Below are 27060 nucleotides of genomic sequence, written 5' to 3'. Positions count from 1 at the left end.
AGCCGACTCATAGGGCCCCTCGCTGTCGGAGTCTGGTGGCAGCTCCAACGGCTCCTGCTGGGCCACAACAGGAGGGAATGGGGATTTTGCAGTAATCTTCCCCTGGAGTGGGGTGGGAAGGGAGATTTTACACCATCCTTTCCCTGCCACACCCACCAAGCATGCCACGCCCACCAAGCCATGGCTACAGAACCGGTAGTAAAAAAAAAAAAAGAATCCCACCACTGCCCTAGCCCCCCAATTTTAGCCCAAAGGCCTCTTTTTGCTATGATGTTGCACAATGTAGCCATCTTATACGCACCCCAACCCTTATCTTAAGTCATCCATAGCTATTCCACTTTAAAGCAATGCTTTCCCCTTTAAGCAGCAGTTACCTTGAATGTGCTTTGTGTTTTGTGCTCTACTGACCATTCATTTGGTGTTGTAGTCAGGTGCTTCCAAAGGACTAGATTAGCCCTACATCAATGGGACACTTTAGAATGGTGCAGATATGCCCCCTTCCTTCAATCTCTTAGCCTTGTCCTCAAGGATCACTCTAACCCAGGCAGTAGGCTGGTCTGATTCGTTCAAACCAGCTTCTCTCCCTGTACCTTACATGAAGTAGAAGGGAGCTTATTTAAGGGAAATCACTGAGCCGGGGGGAAAAAAGAATAAGCATTTACAAAACTCTGCAAAATAAGAGATGGGTGTTCCATTTGTGTCCACTAAATGGCAGCCAGCTTTCCCTTACATCAAGATACGTAAAGAGAATCAAAAACATAAAGTACTTGGTGATGAAAGGGTGGCCTCACCCCAAGTTAATTGCCAGCCCCAACCTTGCTTCTGAGATTTAGTTAGTTAGACAAGCTAGTTCCTTTTTGCTTGAAATACACCTGACGTAGAATATTGCTTAAGAAAATGTAAGCCGTATTGCTTATAAAGGGGTACTGACAAGTGAAAGTGGAAGAACTCCAGGTTCTGTTCAGCAAGCGGTTACTGTGAGATAATATCAATTTTCTCTTGTTTCAGTCATCCATGTCCCTGTGGCAATCAGTAATCTTCATTGGAAGGAGAGAGATTCAGCAGAATTGTGTTCCATCTAGTGAACAGGTAGAAGGAGGACCATGCTAGTCTATGCTCAGGGATGGGTTCCAGCAAGTGCTACTGCCATTTTGTTTGTGGACGTGCTGCACACATGTGCACATTTGATGTGTACTGTGCGCAAATGCACAGTGCAATAAAATTGTTCTGTACATGCACCAAAGCTTAAAAACAAGATGGTGCTGATGGTGCTGCCCGGAGAACCGGTTTGGGGATGTGACAGGCCTGGGTCATTGCCGGTTCCAGCAATCCAGGCCACCAAACCACTACTGGTTCGACCGAACTGGTCCGAACTGGTAAGAACCCACCACTGTCTAACCTCTGGCAAAAATAAATAAATCATGATCTAGTAGCACATTTTCCATAAATTCCTATACATATTGTGTTTTCCCGAAAATACAACAGGGTCTTATTTTCTTTTGCCCTACAAAATATGGCTTTGGGCTTATTATCAGGGAGGGCTTATTGTTTTGGGGTTGCCGGGCGGCTGCTCCCTTGCGAGTGGACTACCGAAGAGCCGGGCATAGCCTCAGGAGCAAAGCAGTCATGAGGTAACTACGCTCACGAGCAGCCGCCCAGCAAATCCCCTCTCCATCCAGGCAGAGCACCATTCACTGACTTAGGGGGTATCACTAAGGCGCCAAGCCATGTGGCGCTCTGCTTGCTCCCCAGCTCCTGCGGCTTGGCACATTCAGGATACCCCCTAGGTCAGTGCATGGAGTTCTGCCTGGCTGGAGAGGGGGGTTGCGCGAGTGCCTGTTCTGCCCCCAGCCTCATCATGCCTTTGTGCAGCTCTCCCAGGGCACCACCACCGCTTGCCGCCGCCACGATCCGAGCACAACTTCCAAACTCCAAAAATCAGGGCCGAGTCATCCAGCATCGGCCACTCTAGGAGTGCTCTCTATGGTGGGCTGGCTACCGGACAGAGAATCTTCCGGACAGAGAGTCTTCCAGCAGCCGGCCCACCATAGAGAGCCGATTTTTGGAGTTTGGAAGTTATGCTCGGAGCGTGGCGGCGGCAAGCGGCGCTGGGAGAGCTGTGCAAGGGCTTGATGAGGCTGGGGGTGGAACAGGTGCTTGTGCAACCCCCCTCTTCAGCCGGGCAGATGCTGACTTAGGGGGTATCCTGAATGTGCCAAGCCGCGGGAGCTGGGGGGCAGGCAGAGAGCCACGTGACTTGGTGCCTTAGTGAGGTCAGTGAATGGCGCTCTGCCCGGCTGGAGAGGGGCGGCTGCTCGTGAGCGTGGTTACCTCATGACTGCTTCGCCCCTGAGACTGTGCCCGGCTCTTTGGGAGCCTGCTCGCAAGGGAGCAGCCGCCTGGCAACTCTCCCCTCTGGCTAGGCAGAGCACCGCTCACCAACCTAGCGGTATCCTGAAGGCGCCAAGCCACGGGAGCCGGGGGGAAGGCGCTCACATTGTTGGGCGCCTTCAGGATACCGCTAGGTCGGTGACCAGTGCTCTGCCTGGCCGGAGGGAGGGTTGTCCAGGGGGTTTATTTTCAGGGGTGGGCTTATATTTTTGCCCACGCAAAAAATGTGGCAAGGCATTAGTTTCGGGACAGGTCGTATTTTCGGGGAAACACGGTAAATACATACATACATACATTCATACATACATACATATATACATACATACATACATACATACAATGTATATGTATATGTATATAAATAAGAACACTTAAGGTTTCATGAGCTACAACTCACTTCTTCAAATGTAATCAGGAAAGCTGTTAGATTTGTTAGCCACTACAGAGGATCTGAAACTAAGTAAACCCCATCAAATTGTAAACTATTTAAAACCAATGAATAACATCAAGTCATTATTATGCCATGTAATACGGTAAAAAAACCTCAGATTTAACCTATGCCCTCTTGAGTAAGTGTCACTATATAATAACTGGGACAGACCAAAGGCTTCTAATTAGGTTATTAACTCATCAACCTTTCCTGGCGTGCATTTTGAAGTTTTCTGCCAGCACAGCAAATCAGCAGGACTTCACCCTTTGGCCTCTCTGCTAATTGATGGAAACCCCAGTGATCAGAGCTTCCTCATTCTCATTCAAACAACTCCTGAAGATACAACCTCCCAAGCTGCCTCCTTCTTTGACATACGTATATTATCTGCAGTACTGGGAAGCTTGATTCTGCTTCAATGCCCTTCACTTTTCTACTTTACATTACGAGATCTAAGCAACAAGGACTGTGCTCCTAACGGCTCCATCCGGATTTCCTGCAAGTCTGCTTTTTCCCTTCAACCAAGCCCAAGGAGTAGGCTGATGAAAGCTGGTAAAAGCTGTGCTAGCAGATATTTCATTTGAAGCACCTGGAAGTTGCTTCAAATGCAGGAAAAGGGGGGTAAAAACCACTTCTTGCCTGTTTCTGCATGGAGGGAAATGCTTAAAGTAGGCAAGGTAGAGAATAATGGCTTCCTGGTTTCATCAAGCACAGATTGCTTTATCCTCCTAGAACAGTGTTTCTCAACCTTGGCACCTTGAAGATGTCCGGACTTCAACTCCCAGAATTCCCCAGCCAGCGAATGCTCCGACGGAAGCCCTGATATACCCGAATTTGATAAATTTTGATAAAATTGTTATCTACCAATAGCTGCTAGATGATCAAAATAAACTATACCCTAGGGAAAATTTGGCTGAAAAGGGAATAAACATTGATTGGTGGCCATATCTTCAAATTCAAAATAAACATAAATTAGATCTAGCACAATTTGGCTTCCAGAACAAGAACCAGGAATTAGATAAAATTTTAATTGGACCAGATGAGAAATTAATTTCGAAAATATACAACTGCTTACTGATTCGAAAAATGGAAGCAGAAAGAGTAAAAAAAGTCATGGTAACCTGGGCCCAAAACATCGGCCACACAATAGACCTAGATGACTGGGAAAGGGTCTGGGAATGGAACCTGAAATTGACAAAATCAACAGCCTATAAAGAAAATATATACAAAATGTTCTACCGCTGGCATCTTCCTCCGACAAGACTGGCAAAAATTTCTTCAAAAGTGTCGGCCAAATGCTGGAAATGTAAAACAATGCTGGGCACATACTACCATATGTGGTGGATGTGTCTGGTTGCCAAAACGTATTGGAAGCAAACACTAAGATGGCTGAACGGAATCCTGTCAATTAAATTATGTCTCAAGCCGGAAACCTTCCTATTAGGGATAACAGATGAAAAAATATGTAAAACCAATCAATACCTCCTCGTCCATATTTTGACAGCGGCAAGGATTGCTTACGCACAGTGCTGGAAGAGTGAAAATGCCCCCACTAGCACTATGGTGATGAATAAAATCTTAGAATTAGCAGAAATGAACAAACTGACGATGCGGATTAACGATAAAGAAGATACAGACTTTTATAAAGTCTGGGAGAAGCTGTACAAATGGCTTGATGAGTCAGTGAAGACTTAGACATAAAAAGAGATAGCTGACTAACTCAATACGATTCAAGTAATAACCCAAACGAATAACATACAAAAATTGAGAGATAACTGAGAGGAGAAATGTATTAGGGGTGAGAACTCACCGTTGAGCAACTCTGCTAGACCACAATGTTGGAAAAACTTAAAAAGCTGATAGGAAATCCGTTACAACTACCTGCATGGAATTAGCAATCAAGTTTCATTTTAGGTAAGATGAGATGAGTAATGGAAGATAAAAATAACTCTCCATCTCGCATTTTGTAAACCTTGCCTTTTTTAAACAAGGAAAGAAAAAGAGAACCAGGTCGTCCTAAGTAGAGGAAAATATGTAAATGCAACAAAGGTTAGCGTGGAGGGAGGGGGGGTAGTAGGAAAGTCAGGATGGAGAGGAGAAAGGAGAGGAGCAGGAAAGGCAGAAGAAGAGGGGAAGGATAAAAAAGAGGAAGAGAAAGGAGAGAAGGGAAGAAAGAAGGAGAGAAGAAAGAGAAGAAAGTGGGGGAGGAAGGAGGGAGGGAAGAGGAGAGGGTAGCAAGGAGGGAAAGAGGGAGGGAAGGAAGGAGAGAAGGAGAGTAGAAAGGAAGGAAGGAAGGAGGGAAGAAAGGAGGGAAGTTAAGAGAAAAGAAAGGAAGGAGGGAAGGAGGAAAGGAAGGAGGGAAGGTATGTGAGAAGGAGGGGGGATGGAGAGAGGAAGGGGAGGGGGAAGAAAAGGAGAAAAGGAGAAAAGAAGGGAGGGAAGGAAGGTAGGAGGGAAGGAGGCAAGGGGGGAGGGAAGAGAGGGGAGTGGAAAAGAAGAAACGAGGGAAGGAAAGAGGGAGGGAGGGAAGAAGATACCTAACCTTTGATGTCTATAATGATTTTGATATTATGGGAATATCTCGAAACGTAGTCAAATGTAAAGCAAAACAGTGGTGGATGTTGTATTGTCTTTTACAAGTTATTGATTGTTGTATTTTTCTTTTACTAATAAAAATAAATAAATTATTTAAAAAAACTGTTTTTTATTGTATTTGTATCCTACCTTTATTATTTTTACAAATACAAGGCAGTGACCGTATTCAATACACATTTCTCCTCCTATTTCCCCCACAATAAGCAATCTGTGAGGTGCATTGGGCTAAGAGTGACTGGCCCACAGTCACCCAGCTGGTTTTTATGGTTAACATAGGACTTGAACTCATGGTCTCCTGGTTTCTAGTCTGGTGCCTTAACTATCAGACCAAAGCAGCTCCAAACTATCAAGCCACCTTTCTCCTTTTTCTCCTTGAAAGACTTGCTAGAACAGTAGAAGCCCAGAAACTAACTAACTAACTAACTAACTAACTAACTAACTAACTCTCTCTCTTCTCTGTCTCCCCCCCCCCCATGTCTGTGCATGAAAAAAAAGTTTTTGCAAATAGGAAAATGACTGCCCACAAGTTCAGCAGAATTATAATATTGCAAAGCAAACATCAGCTTTGTTTCAAAAACAATGGAGCCAGAAAAGAAGAATAAAAACCACATTTATCTATCAAAACCAGCCATTTCTATAGAACTTCAAAGCTGGTTCCAAATTGGTACAGCAGGTTTGCTATTCCTCCCCTGCTGCTGTCAGCTGAAACCCACCTTATATAATAACTCTGTTATTTAGAATATGTCAATCCTGGGTGCATGTAACAGATAGTTAGCTCCAAAATTAGCAGACAAAAATAGATAAATACCTGCAGAAATAAATAAATAAATAAATACATAGATACATACATACATGCATGCATAAATACATACATACATATCAGTGACGGGGAGGCAGGGGAGGCAGGGCCTCACCACTGTCATCATGAAAAGAAAAGAAAAAATAAAAGGAAAAAGGCTGAGGTAGTTGCTGCCACAGTGGATGACTCTGCTTAGTGCTTAACTGTTTTAAAAAGCCTCTAAAAAAAGTGCCCTCTACAGGAGGAGGCGGGAGAACCACATGCCTCATTTAGTCTGACTTTTTGAACACTCGAGCAGAGTTAAGCAAGGGTTAAAAGCCGAAAAATTCCTTATGTAGATGAGGCACTTGGTTCTCTCACCTCCTCCTGTAGAGGGCGTTTTTTTTTTAGAGGGTTTTTTAAACAGTTAAGCAGAGTCATCCATTGGGGATTCTGGCAGCAGCTAGCCCAGCCTGACCTCAGCAGCTCTTGCCTTTTTCCTTTTATATTTTTACATTTTCATCATGGCAGGCAAGAGCAGAGTTGAAATCCTCTGTGATTGTGAAACAGTTGGAAAAGATATGTGGGTCGCAGGGAGGGGGAGGAATTCAAAATTAATGTAATTTGTAAGTAATTGTAAGTAATTTGTGTGTGTGTGTGTGCCCGCCAGCTTTCTTTCTCTGTGTCGGGGAAGTCCGCCAGCAGAGGCGGGTATTTTACCCGCCTCTGCTGGCAGGCTGGCACTTTCTTTCTTTCTAGAAAGTGGCTTTTGGCCGCCCCGCGCTATGTCCGACATAGAGGTGGGACGCCTCTATGTCAGACATAGTGGCAGGGTGGCCAAAAGCTGCTTTCTTTCTTTTTGCCTCACCAGCCATAAACCTCACCGCACGTCACTGATACATACATACAAACATACATACAATCTACTTTTGATTTCACTTTCCATAATTTTTAGTTTTGCCCACAATTTATTTTTAAAATTTAAGGTGGTTTGTTTTTTTGATGCCTTCAAGACATTGTTGACTCCCTGTGACTGCCTGAAGTTTTCTTGGTAAGATTTCCACTGCCTGTTTCCTAGGGTTGAAAAAGAAGAACTGATCCAAGGTCACCCATCTGGCTTTGTGCCTAAGGAAGAGTGGAAGTTTCTAGATTGGTGCCTTAGCCACTACACCAAACTGACTCTAATTTAGGGGCCATTTCATTCTTTGGAGATTTAATGCTTTTGCTTTTTCAGAATGCTATAATAAAGCACTTTTTCTCTTTTTTTTCTCTAGACTCACCGTTCTGTGACAGAGAATGGCCCTAAACCTCCTGGACTCTGATGGATTGTGAAGCCTGGAACTTCAAGTCAAAGAGTTAGGACCACCATTTGAATTAAGGAATAGAAGGATGAGCACTAACTTCAATTCTAGGCCCTTTTTTGGTCTCTTGTAATCTCTGCTTCTGCCAGAATCTTAACCAGATCTATCAAAGTCTTCCTTTCAGGTGATTTCCAGGCATGTCAACTGCCAATGTTACTGACTGTCCTGATGACATTCACCAATTGCAGTTGATTGGATACAGCTTGATCTTCATAGCAGGCTTATGTCTCAATGTTGCGTCCCTCTTGATCTTCTTGTACTATCTGAAGCTCAAGTCAGTGGTGGCCATCTACATGTGTAACTTGATTACGAGTGACCTCCTTTTCACCATATCTTTGCCCTTCCGTATATATTACTATTACATGGGGGAATGGCCCTTTGGAAGTTTCCTTTGTCAAGTCTCGGGTTCGCTTTTCCAAATAAATATGTACGGTAGTTGCATTTTCCTGATGTGCATCAACTTGGACCGCTTTGTTGCTATTGTCCACCCGCTACGCTGGCGCCACCTCCGGCGTCCCAAAGTAGCCAGGCTGCTCTGCTGTGTGGTTTGGGTACTAATCCTGATAGGCTCTGTTCCAGTTGCTATAATCCACAAGGGAACTTCATGTATTAAGAAAAGTGGGACAAATTCTAACCTTAAAAAAATTGAAATCATTGTGTGCTTTGAAAACTTCAGTAAGGACTTGTGGCAGGGAAAAATCTTTGGTCTGGTCATTTTAGCAGAGATTCTTGGCTTTCTCCTCCCTCTGACCTCTGTGACAGCCTGCTCAATCCGAATTTTTCAGAATCTATGCCAGACTCGTGGGTCGCGGAGCCTGCGCCAAGAAAAGACCATTCGCATGCTTGTAGTCAATCTGGTCATCTTTATCATCTGCTTCGTACCCTACAACACCATCCTAGCAGCTTATGGGCTGATAAAAGCCAAAGTGATTGTTACTGATTCAACCACACAGGCTTCAGTGCGCAATGCCCTTATCATCGCTATGCTACTTGCAAGTATGAATTGTACCCTGGATCCCTTGATCTATTATTTCAATACAGAAGGCTTCAAAAATACTTTGAAGAGAATAAGAAGAGGGCAGGCTTGGGATTTTGAGATGGGAACCCTTCAGACTCGAACAAGAAAAAACAAAAAAGCTGTCTCCTACAAGGCAGCAAATATTAAGCAGGATAGTAAACAATATCCAGTTCAGAATTCAATTGCTCCCTTTGCTTCTCCTAAGATATTCTTGAGAAGCTCCATTGAAGACTCTGAAATATAGAGATGAGAGAACTATCAAACTATCAAGCTTTTGGAATGAAGTAGCATTACAGAAAGTGGCTGCCAGAAACATTTGGACAAAATATGAAGAAGACTTGATGCACTTAAATACTGTAAAGCCATATACTGTACTGTAAGACCATTTCATATTTCAAGAACAATTTCTGATCTTGATTTTAAAATTTATTTTCCATTTCCTATCCATAGAGCTGTATGATATTCATATGAATGCTATGAGATATTTATGATAAAGTCACTCATTTCCAGGTTCAGTTCAGGCTCCCTATGGTGTATTATCACTTGATTTAGCAACTGGCATCAGAATGAACCAAGAACGGTGGTCTATGGGTCACACAGCTTGCAGAAATACAAATTGCCATTGCTGTACTTTTCTCCAAAACCTTACACCAAATATATTTATTAGCTGTTTCTGTTTCCATAATTACATTTTAATGACAGAATGGCAGGGTTTTTTTGTTTTTTTTTGAGCTTTGGAAAATTGTTTACAAATACCTAAAATAAAAAGCCAACCAAATTAAAAAATCCTGCATGACTCAACATTGGTTTAAGGCCCAGTGCTAGGCAGAAGACATTCAGCAAAGTCTCAATGGTCTCTTAAAGATTTGAATTGGAGAAGGATGAGGGTTTATTTTTTTTGCACAGACAACCTTCAATTGCTATGGATGAGAGTGGAGCTTACAGGAATTATTATTAAACTCCTCCCCCAAACACGCACACAGTACAAGTAATCTTATAAAAGTTCATTTAGTGACCATTCAAAGTTGCAACGATACTGAAAAAGTGACTTATGACTGTTTTTCACACTTATGACCATTGCAGCATCCCCAAGGTCAGACACTTCGCAACTGATTTATATTTATGACGATTAGAGTGCCCTGGGATCATGTGATCACCTTTTCTGACCTGATAAAATCAAGGGGGAAGTCTGATTCACTTAACAACCATGTTACTAACTTAACTGCAGTGATTCACTTTCTTGCTGTGGCAAGAAAGGTCATAAAATGGAGCAAAATTAACTTAACAACTGTCTCGCCCAGCAACATTTGTGTCTCAACTATGGTAATAAGTTGAGGGCTACCCTGTACACACATTGAATGCAAACACTATATTTCTCTATGTTATCTCTTGCCGCCATAAAAAGTTCTATGCAAGTTGTTTGTAAAAGCCTGTTTAAATCTTCCATGAAAGGGCAATATGACATCTGGAACATAAGGTTCAATAAAAAGGTATTTGTTCCCATTTTCCACAACGTAGTATAGGTCTAGGAACCTTTGGCTCTGAAGTATGAAAATGTCATGCCCTCAATAGTCATGCTTCAGAGAGAAAAAACTGCCATTTCTAATTTAGTAGGTAATTTGACCCATACATCTTCCCAAGTAAATATTCACTGGAAGTATTATCTGAAAAGGTAGGATGTATGGTTTATTTATTATAAACATGCCACAGTATCAAAGATCCAGAATGTAAACGAACTGGTTTTAATATCACCAAAGCAATATTCAGAAATATGCTACACCAAATCTCTCCTTACTATGCAAGAAGAAATAGAAATTTGATCAAAAATAAAAATTTGAACATCAAGCTTGTGTGTCTTATTCTTCAGGATTTCCATAATGTCAATATTTTTACTATCTTTACAATGTTCGGTCACGTTAATTCATGGCAAAAATATGAAAAATCTATGCATTTGCAGAACCTCCTTACTAGGATATCTCAAATAATCAAAAAAATTACCAAGGCTTGAAGGAAACCTTATCTTGTTCCAGAATTATGGTGTGAGGGTTTTTATGGTATTATTACTGAACGTAATGAAGAGGGCGGAAACAAGTAATGCTTTAATTTCAGCCATGGCAGAAATTATGGCAGAAAGCAGTGTTAAACATATTTAGGATCTGCACAGCTAGACTAGATTTTTCAGATTTGTCTTTCTGGGAAGCCTAAGTTTTTTTAAAAAAACTTTTCTGCTGTTGCTATATAGTAGAGCCATCAAGCATAGGAATCAAAGGTGACACTGCATTAGAGAAAATTTATCCTAATTATATTGAAAAAGTACATTTGCGTTAAGAATAAAGAACAGAAAAATATGATATTGTCCTCGCTTTAAATTGCAGTTTGTCCACAGTTATTTCAGTTAAAGAGTGAAGCTAATTTTAAAAATATCATTGGAATTCAATAAGGCTCTAGATTGTAATTTAAAGGTACACTTGATTCACTTCCTCTGTGATATCAGATTTGCTCTTGCAACCTTTATGCAGAATGCAAACAAAAATAAATAAATTTAATTCCTATGAAATTACTAGAGATTGTACATATTACTTGCATAGAATTAAACAATTTCATCAATGCCCCTGGGATCTTGTAAATGTTCTTTATTGGAGCGTCAGTTAACCTTAATCACAACTAGTATCTTAAGCCCCAAAGTGCAGAAGTTTAGTCAGTCTTGTTCCTCTACTGCCACCTGGTGGCTCAGAATCCTTAGGGTGAGAGTTGGAGACGGAAGTAACTTTCAACAGGCTTGAGAAGCATTTCTAATGTAGGTCAATGCATTCAGTGTTATTCCAAGTCTTATTCAGTGTTAGAAGAGTTTTCAGAAGACCTGGACTTGGAAGCTTATCTACTACAGCTACACAATACACACTTTTCTCAGATACTATGAGTATCCCATCAATTTGAAAATAACAAAGATGAATGTTGAAAAACGTGTTTATTAAATTAGTTCATTTCAATCTGTGATTGAAATGAACTAATTTTTAGTGGCCAAAAGGTGGTTAAAAATTTTATAATGGCCAGCATCATTTGGATGGCATCTGAACCAGCAGTGACCGATGAGGAAAGAGCTCTAGGAATAATGGTAAGCAGTGGTATCGATGAGTGTGTATCTGCTGTTAAAAAAAGCCAATAGCACATTTAAGGTAATAAGAAAAAAGGAGTGAAAATGGAGATGCCAATATCATAGTGGCTTTACATAAATGGGATATCTGGAATATTGTGTGCAGTTCTGGTCTCTGCACTTCAAAAAGGATGTGATGGAGCTAGAAAAAGTTCAGAGGAGGATGACTAAATGATTAAGTGGCTGGAGCAGCTTCCCCATGGAGAAAGATTGAGACATTTGGAGCTTTTTAGTCTAGAGGCAAATGAAAAGGGACATGATTAAGCTTTACAAAATTACATATGGTATGGATAAAATAGACAAGAAGAAATGATTTTCACCTTTCCAAAATATTGGCCAGAGGCCATTAAATGAAATTAAATCCTGAAAGAATCAGGATAGACAAAAGGAAGAAAAATCACATGTAATTTGCCTTTGGATACTCCTATGGAACCTGGTGCTGACTGTTTGGGTGGCTTTAAAAAAAGGGGTTAGACCAAGTCATGGAAATCATGGGGATCAATAATTATTTTTGATAGCAGTGTGACTACCTCCAAGGCTTCCGCTGGGAGACTAGTGGTTTCCTTGTGCAGTTGTTGGCCACTGTGTGAGAATAGATTGCTGGATTAGGTAGTCAAGAATTTGATCTACCAGGACCCTGCTCATGTCATTGGTTGTTTTGTTTTGTTTTGCTTTATTTCTTCTGTGATAATGAGCAACATCAAAATTATTCAGAGGAAAAGTACCTCCAATGTCCTTCCAACTCTAATATTCTGATATTCTGTTAATTATGTACAGTATTACAGGCAAAACATTATTTTTTATCAAAGGTTGGTAGGTAGATTGGAAAGTCAAGAAACTTAAAAAAGAAATTGATAACAAACAGAACTGACCAAAAAAACTACACAAATGAATTCAGCAAGAGTTGAGTTCAACATGATGGAATCTTTAAATTTATTTTTGTAAATGTCACATTTTGTCAATCTGGGATCTCTCACAAGTGTTAAACAATTTCCAAATTTCCAATCACCATAAGAAAGCTGCAGTAAGCATAGTAGTTTACTTTAACTAAATTTTACTTTTATTTTCCTTTATCTTAATGCACCATCTAAAGTGATATCAAGTTTTGTCTAGCTGGCTGCTTTTATTTCCACCTATCCTAGATCTTTTGCTTATGGAATAGGTTTGAACACAAATGACTTTTAAGATTTAAAACTCTTTGTTGCTTCCTTCTATACATTGAGGCTAAGATGAATCTTATTCCAGTTTGGGGTAAAATCCAAACCTGTGATGAATGGAACAATGCAGAAGGATAGATTTTTATTCACTAGAGGCAGGATAGGTGGTTCTAAACTACTTTATCCCAGTTCAAAACTTCCCCTAATTTATTGAGAATGAGTTGTTGAGAAAAAAAAAGGACAGGATTTTAAATAACTTTTGCATTTGCTTTTTAGCATTTTTAAATACCTTGGTGTAAGAAAGGGGAGTTTTAGATTCAGAGATCAATTTTTCGATCCTCAAATCAACATCACTTCAGCTCAAACCATTATCAGTACAGATAGTTCTCTGTGTTTAATAACTGCTAACAGTCATAACAAAGTGGCTAAGTGGCTAAGATGCTGAGCTTGTTGCTCATAAAGTTCAGCAGTTCAGCAGTTCGAATCCCTAGTGCCACATAACAGAGTGAGCTCCCGTTATTTGTACCACCTTCTGCCAACCTAGCAGTTCGAAAGCATGTAAAAGTGCAAGTAGAAAATAGGGACCACCTTGATGGGAAGTAACTGCATTCCGTGTACCTTTGGCGTTTAGTCATACCAGCCACATGACCACGGAGACGTCTTTGGACAGTGCGGGCTCTTTGGCTTTGAAATGGAGATGAGCACCGCCCCCTAGAGTCAGGAATGACTAGCACATATGTGCGAGGGGAACCTTTACCTTTAACAGTCGCAACAGATGCTTTACAGCCCACAAAACACTTCCAGTCATCATAAAACCTTGTGTCCCCCAAATTCACATGACTGAATTTTGGCTGCATGGCAACCTGTTTGTATTTACAATAAGGTGACCAGATTTTCAGATTGGTAAAGAGGGACACCTTTGACCGGGGGGGGGGGGCTTGATTAAAAATTTTATACGGAGCAACAAAAATTTTCATATAACGCAAAAATAGTATTGTAATTTTTTTTTATTTCAACATAACTACAATTTACAAATATAAATTGTAACTGTTGCCAAACATCAAAATTTTGATCACGTGACCATGAGGATGCTGCAACGGTCACTAAGTGTGAAAATGGTCGCTAAGTGTGAAAAATGGTCATCAATCACTTTTTACAATGCCACTGTAACTTTGGTCACTAAGCTCATTATACCACCTTTCTTGCCACAGTTGACAGTTCTTAAGTGAATAACTGCAGCTGATAAGTTAGTAACATAAGTGATCTGTGATAAGAGCCTGGAGGAAACACTTTGTGGCTTTGAGGTGGATAGAAGCTACTTGAGATCAACCAATCAATCAGTCTCAAGACGTGGAGACTCTGGAAAGAGTGCAGAGAAAAGCAAGAAAGATGATTAGGGGACCAGAGGATAAAATATATGAAGAACAGTTGCAGGAATTGTGGATTTCTAGTCTATAGAAAAGAAGATCTAGGAGTGACATGATGGCAGTCTTCCAATATTTGAGGGGCTGCCCCAAAGAAGAAGGAGTCAACCTATTCTCCAAAGCTCCAAAGCAATTGATGGAAACTAACCAGGGAGAGAAGCAACCTAGAACTAAGGAGAAATTTCCTAACAGTGAGGACAATTAACCAGTGGAACGGCTTCCCTCCAGAAGTTGTGGGTGATCCATCACAGGAGGTTTTGAAAAAGATAATGTACAACAGTTTGCCTGAAATGGTGTCAGGTCTCCTGCTTGAGCAGGGGGTTGGACTAGATGACCTCCAGCTCCGGTATTCTGCATTCTTCTCTAAGACAACAGGGGCTGGAAAGTCCATTTAGTGGCTTGCAATGGCCATTGCAACCTTCATTCCCCAATGTCGGTGTTGCAACTGTTGACCAGAGCTCTAGTCAAATCAGAATTGAGCTGGAGGGGACCTTGGAGGTCTTCTAGTCCTTCAAGCAGGAGATCCTATCCATTTTAGACAAGCGGCTGTCCAGTGCCTCTTCTTAAAATTTGCTGACCGACACTGCGGCTGAGCTGAAGCCGGCAAAGCCCAGCACCCCTGCCTGCCCAGCTGAGGTGTTCATAGCGGGGGAAGGGGAGGCACCGCCGCTATAACTCATTAATACATCATAAATTCTCAAGCACGGGGGCCACCACAAACCCCACAAATCAAGCCCTCCAAGATACAAACCCACATGAGTTATTACTTTGTACATTCATTCTCAGGACGCTACCCTAATGCCCCAGACTATCAGATGTTAAATTATGGGGCCGGCAGATCCATGGATGGATCCTACAGAGATCCAGGCAACATGCACGCCGGCTCTTACGGGGGATACAAATACAATGGAATGGATCTGAGCATCAGTGGATCAGCCACCACCACCTCCTCCTCCTCCTCCAGCCAATTTGGAGCGGTTGGGAAGAGCTCTCATGTCTTTTCTGCCCAGGCGGCGCTCGAAAGCAGGTTAAGAGAGGCGTTCAGCTGCTCCTTGTCCTGTCCCGAATCCCTCCCTTGCAGAAGCAGCACCAGTAGTGGCGGCGTCAACGAAAGCCGTGGAGGCAAGACAGCCGGGTCCTCCCACGCCAACCAGTAGCTTCTGTCGGTGCAGTTAGCGTCACCGCGTTTGCCGAAATAGACAAAACCAGCGCGTCCTTGCGAACCGAAGAGAGCGGTTCTCAAGCCAACAACGGCGCCTGAGTTCAGACGGAACCGAACGCCACCTCCACGCCAGCCACATAAAGCCTGCCCCCTTCTTGTCTCCCACCCAACATGTTTCGCTGAACGGCGGCCGGCCGAGTTCTAAACTGCCAGCATGACTTTGAAGGGCTGGATTGCCCTCCGCACGGGCCGACGTGGAAGGCAAGCGGCAAGCCAGCACTTTCAAAGTCATGCCGGCACTTTAGCGTGCCCCTCGGCCACCATTCAGCGAAATATGTTTCGCTGAATGGCGGCCGAGTTCTAAACTGTCGGTATGACTTTGAAGGGCTGGATTGCCTTCCGCGCGGGCCGACGTGGAAGGCAAGCGGCAAGCCAGCAGTTCAAAGTCATGCTGGCACTTTAGCGTGCCGGCAGTCAGGGCTGGAGCGAGTGAGCGAGTGTGTTCCGTCCCGGTGGGTGCATGAGCGGAGCACTTTTCCAGCGCTCCTGTGCCTGGAGAGCTCCGTCTGCATATGAGCCCAGGATCCGCCGCTTGCACTCCCTTGCTCCGCCCCGCCACCTGCCTTCCCTATCTAGCGGCTCCTCCAGCAGAAGTAGCAGAGTCGCGTCGAGCACCGCTCTGCCTTCCTCCGCGCTCTTCCCGCCCGGACGCCCAAAGCCTCCCAGCCCCCCCGGCCCGGGGCGAGTCAGCTGCAGTGCAGCGGGCAGCGATCCCATCACCATCCGCCCGCTCACTCGCCCACCCATCACTTACTCTGAGTTCGGAAAAGAAGCGGCAGCCCCAGATGGCTCTTTTCGCAGAGGCTTCCCCACGGTTTGTCCGGAAGTGGGGCTGGAAAGGCGAGCTCGCTCCCCCACCCATCCGCCCGCTCACTCACTACGCTACCCCGCCCATGCAAGCGGCAGCGGATGGGCAGGGGAGCGAGTCGAAGAAGGCGCCAAAATTAAGCAGGATCTTTTGGGAATGTCCCGGGACGCGGGAAAAATTATGAGAAGGCGTGCCTGTCCCGCCAAATGCGGGACGTCTGGTCACCCTAATTTACAACCAATTGCCAGGTTCCCGTGCAATCATATGATCACCATTTGCAATCTTTTCTGCCAGCATCCCCAGAAAGGCAATGGGGAGGCCTGCAGAGAAAGCTGCAAGGGAAGGAAACACTGAATTTGAAGTCTGTCCCCTCCAGTGCACTGAGGGTTTGCCTCTCCACTTTATGCAGGGAGGGGAAATCCTCTTGCATGCTGAGGGAACAGAACTCAAATCCAGCAAACAAGCACCATATCTTGAGCCTCTCAGAATGCTGGCATTTGCTACGCCAGGTTTCAGAATGGTGGTGTTTGCTAGCATTTTTGCTATATTTGAGGTCTGTTTCTCCAGCACACTGAGGCATTTCCCTTGGTGCACTGGAAGAATGGACCTCAAATCTAATGAAAATACTAGCATTCTTATGATCATTTCCCCAGTGGAATGGGAAGAGGTTCCTTCCGCCATACCCAGACCCAGGCAATCTCACCAATGGTCTGCTTAATGACCTGATTTAACAACTGAAACTGGAAGAGCCAGGATTGCTATCATTGTGAAGTGATATCTTAATGTCTCACTTAACCACCACTTGTGACAGAAATTTTGGGCCCAATTGTGGTCATAAATGGAGGACTATCTTGTACCCCCAAAACAGCATTTTGGAAATGATGTTATTTTACTGTTTCCTTCAGTTCATTAATTCCCCATTTTGATTTCTCTAATAATTGGATGGATTTATGGAAAAGATCAGTGAGTCAATCTCTTATACTTTTTCCTGTTCTAAAATCTCCAACTTATAGAAATGGGTATTATTATTCTTTATCATCACAGCTGTGGTTTGAAAAGCACAAAACCCTCAGCCTGTTTGAAATGTGTTACAATCCTTCTGAAAGGAAGCTTTGCTGCCACAAATTTAATCATATTCTAACTCAAACAGAACATTATGTGTACAGTGCTTACAGGGGTACAATTTTCCCATTTTAAGGAAAGGCAAAAGTGGTTCTTGGTTTCCTGAATTATGTCCCAGAACTGGGAATGTGTTGAGGCAAGGAATTCCCAGGATTTTAAATATGGCCCTCATAGAGGATTAGACATTTTCTGCATAGCCCATTTGGTCATATATCAGAAAATAATATCTAAATTGGAGGCTTCTCATCATCTAAACCTCAGTGACCCTAATCCTGTCCACTTTTTCTATGTTCTTTTCCTCCAGAACTTGTTTTTTGCAATGCTTTATGAAGAATTATTAGAAGTATGAGTTTAATGTAATTAAATTTAATACTTTGAGTTGCTTAATAAACCATTTGTCCTAAAATTGATGGAGAAATGACTTAACACAGTTCACAACCACTCCAAACTAGGGATAAAAATCACACTTTTCTCTCTAAAAAGGTCTTTTTATAATAACCCTCATCCTCATATTCTCCTTATTACAGCTGAAATAATTCCACTGACCATTTTTAATGGAAAGGTTCTCACAGAGTACCTTTTATTATCCAACTGCAGAGGCATTTTACATTTGCATTTAGGTATTTGCTGTAATTGGTGTTTATGGTGATGGCTGAATCTTTTGCAAAAGCAAAAGGAAAGGAGATTCCTCTCAAACAAACTATCAAAATACACCAATTGCAGGTAGCTACAGAGGACTTGTTTCTTTCATTGGATGTCTGAAGCTTGAATTAATAATCAATGGAAAGATGTTTTCATTTCAAATCCTCCTTTCTCTTAATAAAACAGCAACAGGATGGACACAGAATATTAAGTTCTACTATTTCATAGTTTTCACGACTATATATAACAGAAATATATGGCACTAATTTTATACATTTACTGTAGTTCCTTTTTAAGAGAGACTAATGAAATTAGTAATGGCTATTTCCATTAAAATGTATTTGCCAATGCACATATCTCTGCAGTATATTGCAATCCATTTATTATAAGAAAAACCTCTTAAAACTGATTTCCAATCCAATTTCAGGTTTAATTCAATCAACAAACTGTTTCACACTGATTTTTCTACTGATTTTCAAACATAAGATCTCATTGTTCATTATGAATTTTTCTATCTTTACCAAAGGCAATTAATTAATTGTATAGCGAGGCTGCTATCATTTCTTACTTCTCAAATCAGTTATATGCATTGTCCATTGTGTCTGCCCTTCATACCTAGAATAGAATAGAATAACAGAATTGGAAGGGATCTTGGAGGTCTTCTACTCCAACCCCCTGCTTAGGCAGAAAACCCTAGACCATTTCAGACAAATGGTTATCAAATCTCTTCTTAAAAACTTCCAGTATTGGAGCATTTACAACTTCTGGAGGCAAGCTGTTCCATTGAATTGTTCTGACTGTCAGGAAATTTCTCCTTAGTTCTAGATTGCTGCTGATGACCTGATGACTTCTAAACTTTCTTTTAGTATGACTACTATTATAGCACTCTGGTTCATACAGTATCTCCCCGGATAATAGGATCCAGTCTGATAAAATTAAGGTCCTGCACTTAGGCAAGAAAAACCAAATGCATTAATACAGATTACAGAATAGACAGTAACTGGCTCAACAGTGGTGGCTGTGAGAGGATTCTAAGTGATTTTGTGGACTCCTGCTTAAGTATGAGTTAGCAATGTGATGAAGCTGCCAAAAAGGCCAATGCATTCCTAGGCTGCTGCACCAACAGAGGGATAGCATCAAGATCACAGGAAGTGGTAGTACCATTCTATACTGCACTAGTGAGACCACACTTGGCATACTACATCCATTTCTGGTCACCATGATCCAAAAAATATGCTGAGGTCCTAGAAAGAGTGCAGAGAAGAGCAACAAAGGAATCTGGAGGCTAAATTGTACAGTAAACGCCTATGGGAAGTCAGGTATGTTTAGTCTAACAACAAGAAGGAGTAAGGGTGACTTGATCGAAGTTTTCCAATACTTGAAGAGCTGTCAAAGGGAAGAGGGGGTCAATTTATCCTCCATAGTACCTGAAGGCAGGACAAGAAGCAATGGGTGTAAACTCATCAGAGCTGACAGTGAGAACAATCAATAGAATAGCCTGCCTCCTGGAGTTGTGGGTGCGGTGCGCCATTACTGGAGGTCTTCAAAAAAAAAATTGTACAGCCATTTTCCGGGATGGTGTAAGGACTCCTGCCTTTGGCAGTGAGTAGAACTAGAAGACCTCCAAAATCCCTTCCAGCCCTATGATTCTGTTCTGTTCTATGATTCAGTCCTACAGAAACCTGTTTCAGAGCCAGGAACACTTTTGTTATTCTGAGACAGTCCCTGTGCAGACTACAAGCTGTTATTGTCCTTTACTTCTAAGAGTCTCCGAGGGCCAGTCTGAGTTGGTGGATGGAGGCACTTCACTCTCCTTGCCAAATGATCCAAGCTGCAGAATGTAAAGATAATTGATGGATGTTAAAAATAGCAACTCGGGAGGCAGAATGATATAATGTACATTTATAAATAAGACTATAAAATAAACTTTATGCAAGTAAAGGCTACTTAATTTAATGAGAGGATTTCCAAAATTATATTGCCACTTTTTCCTTTTAATTTCATTGCTTTTCTTTTGTATGGGTATAATACAGACTACATAGTTTGATTTCTGGCTTCTGTTATTGTCAAAACTGAAGCCAGGTGGTAAATGCTAATAACCTTTAAAAATAAAAAGTCCATATACTGCTACTTAGGCACTAAAATACTCTACTGTATCACAAATGCCCCACTGTTGCAATCTACTCCAATCATTAAAAGCTAGCATTAATGGTCAGGCTTGGATTGAGGAGAATAAATCTATACCTGACATGCAATGTAAATTGTTTATGCTTTCACTGGCAGCTTCACAACCAGTTATATTTTGATAGAGAGCAAAGCAATTTCATCAAATTTCCTTGGTGGAGCAATGGTTAGAATACAGTACTGCAGGCTAATTCTGCTGCCTGCCGGCTGCCTGCAATTCAACAATTTAATCCTGACCAGCTCAAAGTTGACTCAGTTTTCCATCCTTCCAAGATCGGTAAAATGAAGGCCCAGATTCTTGGGGGCAATATGGTGACTCTGTAAACCACTTAGAGCTGTAAAAGCATTGGGAAGCGCTATATAAGTGCTATTGCTATTGCTATAAGTGCTATTGCTATTGCTATACTTCGTAATATGCTTTTTTTCTTTTAAAAATCGTGTTTGTTAGTATTTTAATTTAAACCATATGTTGTAATAATACTAAAGTACTGAACTTTGATCCAAAATGGGCAAATTAAAGATTTCCTTATGTCAGTATTCAACTCCACAATTATAGGATCCTACTGCCACTTCCCTCATCAAGAAGCCTGGGAAGATCTTTAGACAGAAAGAAAAATAGAGACATACCTGTAAGGGAGGAAGCAATGTTATTGTAAAAAGTGCTTGTCTCACTTTCAACCACTGGGAGGATACAGGCTCAAGGTACAATGGTACAATCAGAGAGTAAATAGCCAAGACCTGGCTGAAGATATATCCCTATTGAATCCTATTGAAGATTAATCCCTATTGAATTAACTGGAAATGATAACAAAAATACTATTGTATTTCATTTAATGTAGCAGACAAATGCCAAACAAATCCAGAAGAGCAAGCTTCAAAAAGGTGAAGGGATTGGTTAAAAAGAAGAGAGAATCAAGAGGCAAATCTGTAAAAGGATTTGAGATTTCTGAAAATCAAACTTGATGAAATAAATAAGTCAAATCAGGAAAAATGAAAATTTACAATTTGCCAGATCTTAACAAACATGGGAGCTTTTTTAAAGGAAAGAAAGCCATCTTAAAAACATGATAAGTCTTTCTGAAATGTGTAACAGAAAAATCATTGGCTTGAGGAAAATAAACACAAGCTCTAAAAAAAAGAAGCAAAATATTTTAAGCATGTGGTTAAAACATTAGGACCTTCAACAAGTTTTTAAAACATTAGAAACAACAAGCTAACTAGATAGGCTGTTGGACAAAAAAACATTAAAGGAAGATAAGATTTCAGGAAAACAACAAATTGTTACATCTCTCTGCATGGTGAAGGATGAACTAAATAAAAATAGAAGTATCAAGAAAGTGAAGTAATAGGCCTATTGTAGTCACCAGAGTAAAAATAAACAAATCACTGGGTCCAGATGGTATCCACTCAATGTTTTCATTCCAAGGTGAATTTGCTAATTTTCTAACCAAAAAAAAAATCATTGCTTCTCCTTAAATCAACATCCATCTCTGAGGACCAGAAAAATGGTAGAAAAAAGGGATACAGGAAATTTTAAACAGTCTAAAGTCTGTTCTACTACAATGATAACTTTTATTATTAAAGTGAAAAATGATAATATACATGTCCAATAGAAGACCTGTAAGCAATTCTTCTCATCATCTAGATGTTTTAAAGTTTCCGGTAATTATGTAGATTGTATAAGCTGGTAAATACTGCATATTTAAATATTTTTAAAACTGTTTAACTCCTTATGAACTCATGAACATGCTTCCTAGAGTTTTGGGTGCTTCATCACTGGAGGTTTTCAAGATAAGATTGGACAACCATTTGTCCAGGATAGCAATAGCAATAGCACTTAGACTTATATATCGCTTCTCTGTGCTTTTACAGCCCTCTCTAAGCGGTTTATAGAGTCAGCATATTGCCCCCAACCAGTGGTGGGTTCCGGATCCCGGTGCAACCGGTAGGGTGCGACGGGCCCCAGCGGCCACCACATGAATGTGCACACGTGTGCAGTGCGCACATGCGTCCTTATCTCCTGTGATGCCTCCGTGATGGTCCAGCAGCTCGGCAGAACATCGCGCAGGCACTGTATACTCTGTGCGCATGCGTGGAAGCACCGAAGAGGTTAAATACAGGTAAGAAGGGCGGGCGGGCGGTGGGCCCTCTGGAGTACCATACCAGAACGGTACCCGGTGCTCCCGGCAGGCACCGGTATGCCCGGATTGGGGTGTACCACCTACAACCCACCACTGCCCCCAACAATCTGGGTCCACATTTTACCCATCTTGGAAGGATGGAAGGATGAGCCAATCTTGAGACTGGTGAGATTCAACCTGCCAAATTGCAGGCAGCTGGCAGTCAGCAGAATTAGCCTGCAGTACTGTATTCTAACCACTATGCCACCATGGCTCCAGGATAGTATCTGCTTTGGGCACTGGTTGGACTAGAACAGTGTTTTTCAACCACTGTGCCGCGGCACACTAGTGTGCCGTGACATAGTGTAAGGTGTGCCGTGGGAAAATTACTTTATATATAGTCAATATAGGCACAGAGTTAAAAAATTTTAACATTTTCTAATGGTGGTGTGCCTCGTGATTTTTTTCATGAAAAATGTGTGCCTTTGCACAAAAAAGGTTGAAAAACACTGGACTAGAAGACCTCCAAGTCCCTTCTATGGTAACTGGTTAAAGAGGAAGTAGTAGAGAGTAGACATAATGGACAATTTCCCACAACTGAGTTCTCTAAGTGCTGGTGTTGGAACTAATACTTTTTCATATAAATTAAAGATGAAGAATGACATGGGTAGTTTGTTGATGACATTGAATTTTCCAAAGTGGCAAAATCAATAAGAGATTACTCAGAGTTCTAAAATATGCCTCTAAATTGAGCAGAGATGCTAAAAAGGGATCTTAATATAAGCAAGTGCAAAATAATATACTAATTGTACAGTAGTTGGTACAAACAGTCTTATCAAAAATGCATTAATGAGATCTAAGCTGGTAAAGACATATCAAGAAAGTGATGCTGGATCATGGTAAATATCCCCCTTAAAAATAGTAGTATGAGGTTGCTTTTAAATAAATAACTTCTACAGTTGGGAAATTAGGAAGGAGGCTAAAAATAAAGTTGTTAATGTAAAAACAACTTTGCATACATGAACAGTTGAATATATTTGGGTTTGTTCAGTTTCAGTTTGTTCTGATTCCTGAGCTTGGAAGCGGCATTACAATCTGAAAAAAGTACAGAAAAGGGCAACCACGATGTGTATGAAACTAGAAGAAAATGTTAGTATTTTTTTTTAATTCTTTAGCAAGTAAGAAGAGATATGATCAAGTTTTATAAATGGAAAATGTGGACAAAGATAAACTATTCTCCCTTTTTCATATTAAAATGAGATAGTGTACTAAATGTGAAGAGATTCAATATCTATAAAAGAAAATGCTTCTTTACATAATTTGTAAATTATTATATTTTCTTGCGTTTGGATGTGATAAGGGCTACCAACTTAAATGGTTTTAAAAGAAGGGAAGCCACAATTCCTAAAGCATCTAATCAGGGTTAGACTTAATTAGTTCTTGAATAAGGGCCACTAACAAATCTGAGTGGAAAACTCAGGAAAAAATTAGGAAATCAGTAAAATGGAGGCAGTTTGGTCCAATGGTTAAAGCCAGAGGCTATTGGGTTCTAGTGTCACCTTAGCCCATGAAAGCCAGCTGGATGACGTTGGTCCAGTCCAGTGGTGGGTTCCTACCAGTTCGGACCGGTTTGGCCGAACTGGTAGTGGTTTGGCGGCCTGGGTCAATGGCAGGCCGGTCATGCCCCCAAACTGGTTCTCCCAGCAGTGTCTTGTTTTTTGCTTCTGCACATGTGCAGAACAATTTTAATTGTATTGCACATGTGCGCGCAGCACACATAAAGCCCGTGGGGCGCACACGAGCAAACTGGCAGTAGTGCCTACCTGAACCCACACCTAGTCCAGTCACACTTTCTCAGCCCAACTCACCTCAGTTTTTTTGTGGTGGGAAAATAAGAGGAGGAAGGTATTTTGGATATGTTCACCGACTTGAGTTATTTGTAAAAATAATAAAGACTGGATACAAATGAATAAAAATAAACATTGGAAAGGAGGCAATGGCAAACCTCTCTGCACTCTATTGCTAGCAAGAAAACTTCATGGATATGTCCATCAATTCCATGATAGGCTCCAGAAGTCAAATCCCACTCAATAAATATTTATCTTAGTCAAATTCATGGAGGAGAGATATTTATTGCTGTTAGGCATGATAGCTGCACATAGTCAACATTGGTTAAATGGCAGCTCTGTGGGAATAGTAGTAAAAGACAGCTATCAACCTCTCTCTTTGCTTCTGAGATTTTTGGGTGTATTGGTTTGCTGTTAATGAACCTTTGGCCTCTTATTGTGTTCTTAATTATTCTTAGTTCCCTTAATTGGAAAATGAAACCCAGACTAGAAGATGTTCTTAAACACTGTGATGGAAGATAAGTTGGAAAAGCATTGTTTGAACTATGCAAAGCTCTTCTGTTTAAGGCTTGATAGGTTAAAGTTTGCAACTTTAATTGTAATCAGAAAGAAACAGTAAAAGCACCCATACATTAGCACACAGATTTAAATGTTGCCCTCCCTTTAGACACATTAAGGACTTGTTGATAAGTCCTGCTTGTATGAGGACAGTATGAGGACAGCCAATTTCTCAAGGACAAGAATGTACACTCTCCATTCTCGGTCTGTTCCAGTCCACTGTGTAGCTACCCTCTTCACTGTCTTTTCTTGCTTTTTATCCAAGGTAGTGTTTTACAATATCTACCAACCTAAGCTACCTGTGCTTAATTTTATTGCAGGTAGTCCCTTGACTTCTGCCAAGTTTCCTTTCTAACTCAAGTGACAGAAAGAATGGCAAAACTACTGTATGTTGTTTCATTCCCAGGAGAGGGAGATGGGCATGTTGGGCCCATTCACAAAAGAAAAGTGATTATCTCTTGCTTTGCCAATACAGGTGAGCATTACATATATACAGATGATGGTAAAAAAAACAATCAATCAAGAGTCCTGCTAACTACTGTCTGGGCAGAATATCTAACCAGCATCATTGTCAAAATTGTAGACTGAAATCCAAACAGCAATTTCTTAAACCAGCTTTATGTGCAGCCAGTTTCAGCACAGGAGCCAAGCTGCTTAAGGCTGCCATGCAGAATAACCCCATAAGAACATAATTGCGTAGACTGAGATGAGCTCTCTGAAAAAAAGTCTGAATTCATGAAAATAAACCTGTATTCCAAATTATAGCAGTATAATAAAGTAATGCTAGATAGGTAAAATGGAGCTAACTTAATATTGAACCCCTTCCTTAATAATTCCTGACTCATATTAAAATAACCAAAAGAGCTTTGGGCACAAATGAGGAAGAAAGTCAATTACAGGTAGTCCTTGATTTACAACCTTTCATTTAGCAACCATTCAAAGTTACAACAGCTTTGAAAAAACAGACTTATGACCGTTTTTCACACTTATGACAGTTGCAGCAATCCTACAATCTCATGATCAAAATTCAGATGCTTGGTAACTGGCACAAATTTATGACGGTTGCAGTGTCCCAGAGTCATGTGATCACATTTTGCAACCTTCTGACAAGCAAAGTCAATGGCAAAGCCAAGTTCACTTAATAACTGTGTCACCAACTTAACAACTGCAGTGATTTACTTAACAACTGCAGCAAGAAAGATCATAAAATGGAGTAAAGAACAGACATATTGGGCTCAATTGTGGCTGTAAGTCCAGGACTATCTGTAAAATACTACCAATCAGGTTAAAAAAAACATATTAACATGAGAAAATGGAGAGAGAGAGAGACAGGCAGACAGACAGACCTTTAGATTAACAATATGGAAGATTTTTGTTTCAAGCAGAAAAGTAAAGTGGCAAGAAAAGCCATGAGCTGGCCCAGCCAAGGCCTAAAGGTTTCATGGTCAGGGGAAGCTGAAAGCAAGGCCCAGCCCCAGCCCCATGAAATGTCTCCAACCAAGCTGGATTAGCTGGCTGGGGTTGGCCCATGGGTCATGCCTCTGGCACTATTATGGGATTGGGAGGCTTTTCGTCACAGCGGAAAGCAAATACATATTATGGGATGGCACAGCAGCAAAGCCAAATGTGACTAGAAATGAGGGAGGAGGGAAAAGTGGGTGGCTGAGAGTACTATGGGATGTGGTAGCTGCTGCTGCTGCAGCAGCTGGTGAGAATATTATGGGATGGCACACACACACACACACACACACACACACACACAGACTGGGACTATTATGGGATAGATAACAAGCAAAAGAAAAATCCACTGAGCAGAGGGGGTGTGGTGTAAGACTGAGGATTCAGTGAGTATTATGGGCTATCTCAGTATTCTGTCAACACGCACAATTGGAAGAAACATTATGGGATATAGCTGGTCTTTCTGAATTATTATGGCGTGCTGTGGACAAGAGGGAGGAGAGTAGATTATTATGGGATGTCAGCACACAGACAGCATGTCTGGCTGCGTCTGTTGGGACTCTGTCCAAGAGGCTGCTGTGTTTTCTCCCTCTCCCTCTCTAGTCCAGCCAGTTCCAGCGTGCCCCCTCCCCTTTATCAACCGCCCTTTTGCCACCCACCCAGGCCGGCCCCCTCCGCCACTTAATCTCCTCCTTTCAATTGTCAGAACCTGTAAAGCAGGCAAACTATTATGGGATGGCTGCTAGCAGGATGGGGGTGGGGATAGTTGCTATGCTGCAAGCAACGTCTCCTCT

The 27060-nt window shown here is 41.6% G+C and overlaps 1 protein-coding gene and 1 pseudogene across 1 annotated transcript; both read left to right on the top strand.

Moving 5' to 3' along the window:
* Positions 1-1015: 1015 nt before the first annotated feature.
* Positions 1016-10415, top strand: LPAR5 (lysophosphatidic acid receptor 5). The gene is made up of 2 exons (XM_087716424.1): positions 1016-1089; positions 7466-10415. The coding sequence occupies exon 2, from the start codon at positions 7690-7692 to the stop codon at positions 8812-8814; it is 1125 nt and encodes a 374-aa protein (XP_087572550.1). The 5' UTR covers positions 1016-1089; positions 7466-7689; the 3' UTR covers positions 8815-10415.
* Positions 10416-15060: 4645 nt separating this feature from the next.
* LOC148045529 (homeobox protein Hox-B5 pseudogene) lies at positions 15061-15608 on the top strand (annotated as a pseudogene).
* Positions 15609-27060: the final 11452 nt, after the last annotated feature.

This window comes from Thamnophis sirtalis, unplaced genomic scaffold, assembly GCF_051295495.1.
Source record: "Thamnophis sirtalis isolate CommonGarterSnake01/CBP01778 unplaced genomic scaffold, rThaSir2_p1.2 scaffold_5, whole genome shotgun sequence".
NCBI classification, from domain to species: Eukaryota; Metazoa; Chordata; class Lepidosauria; order Squamata; family Natricidae; genus Thamnophis; species Thamnophis sirtalis.
Note: the sequence above shows the minus strand (reverse complement) of the source record. Positions and strands in the feature narration are given on the sequence as shown.

Bases quoted from the DNA above. Each gene is read 5' to 3' on its own strand.
- LPAR5 (XM_087716424.1), top strand. From the start codon at position 7,690: ATGTCAACTGCCAATGTTACTGACTGTCCTGATGACATTCACCAATTG.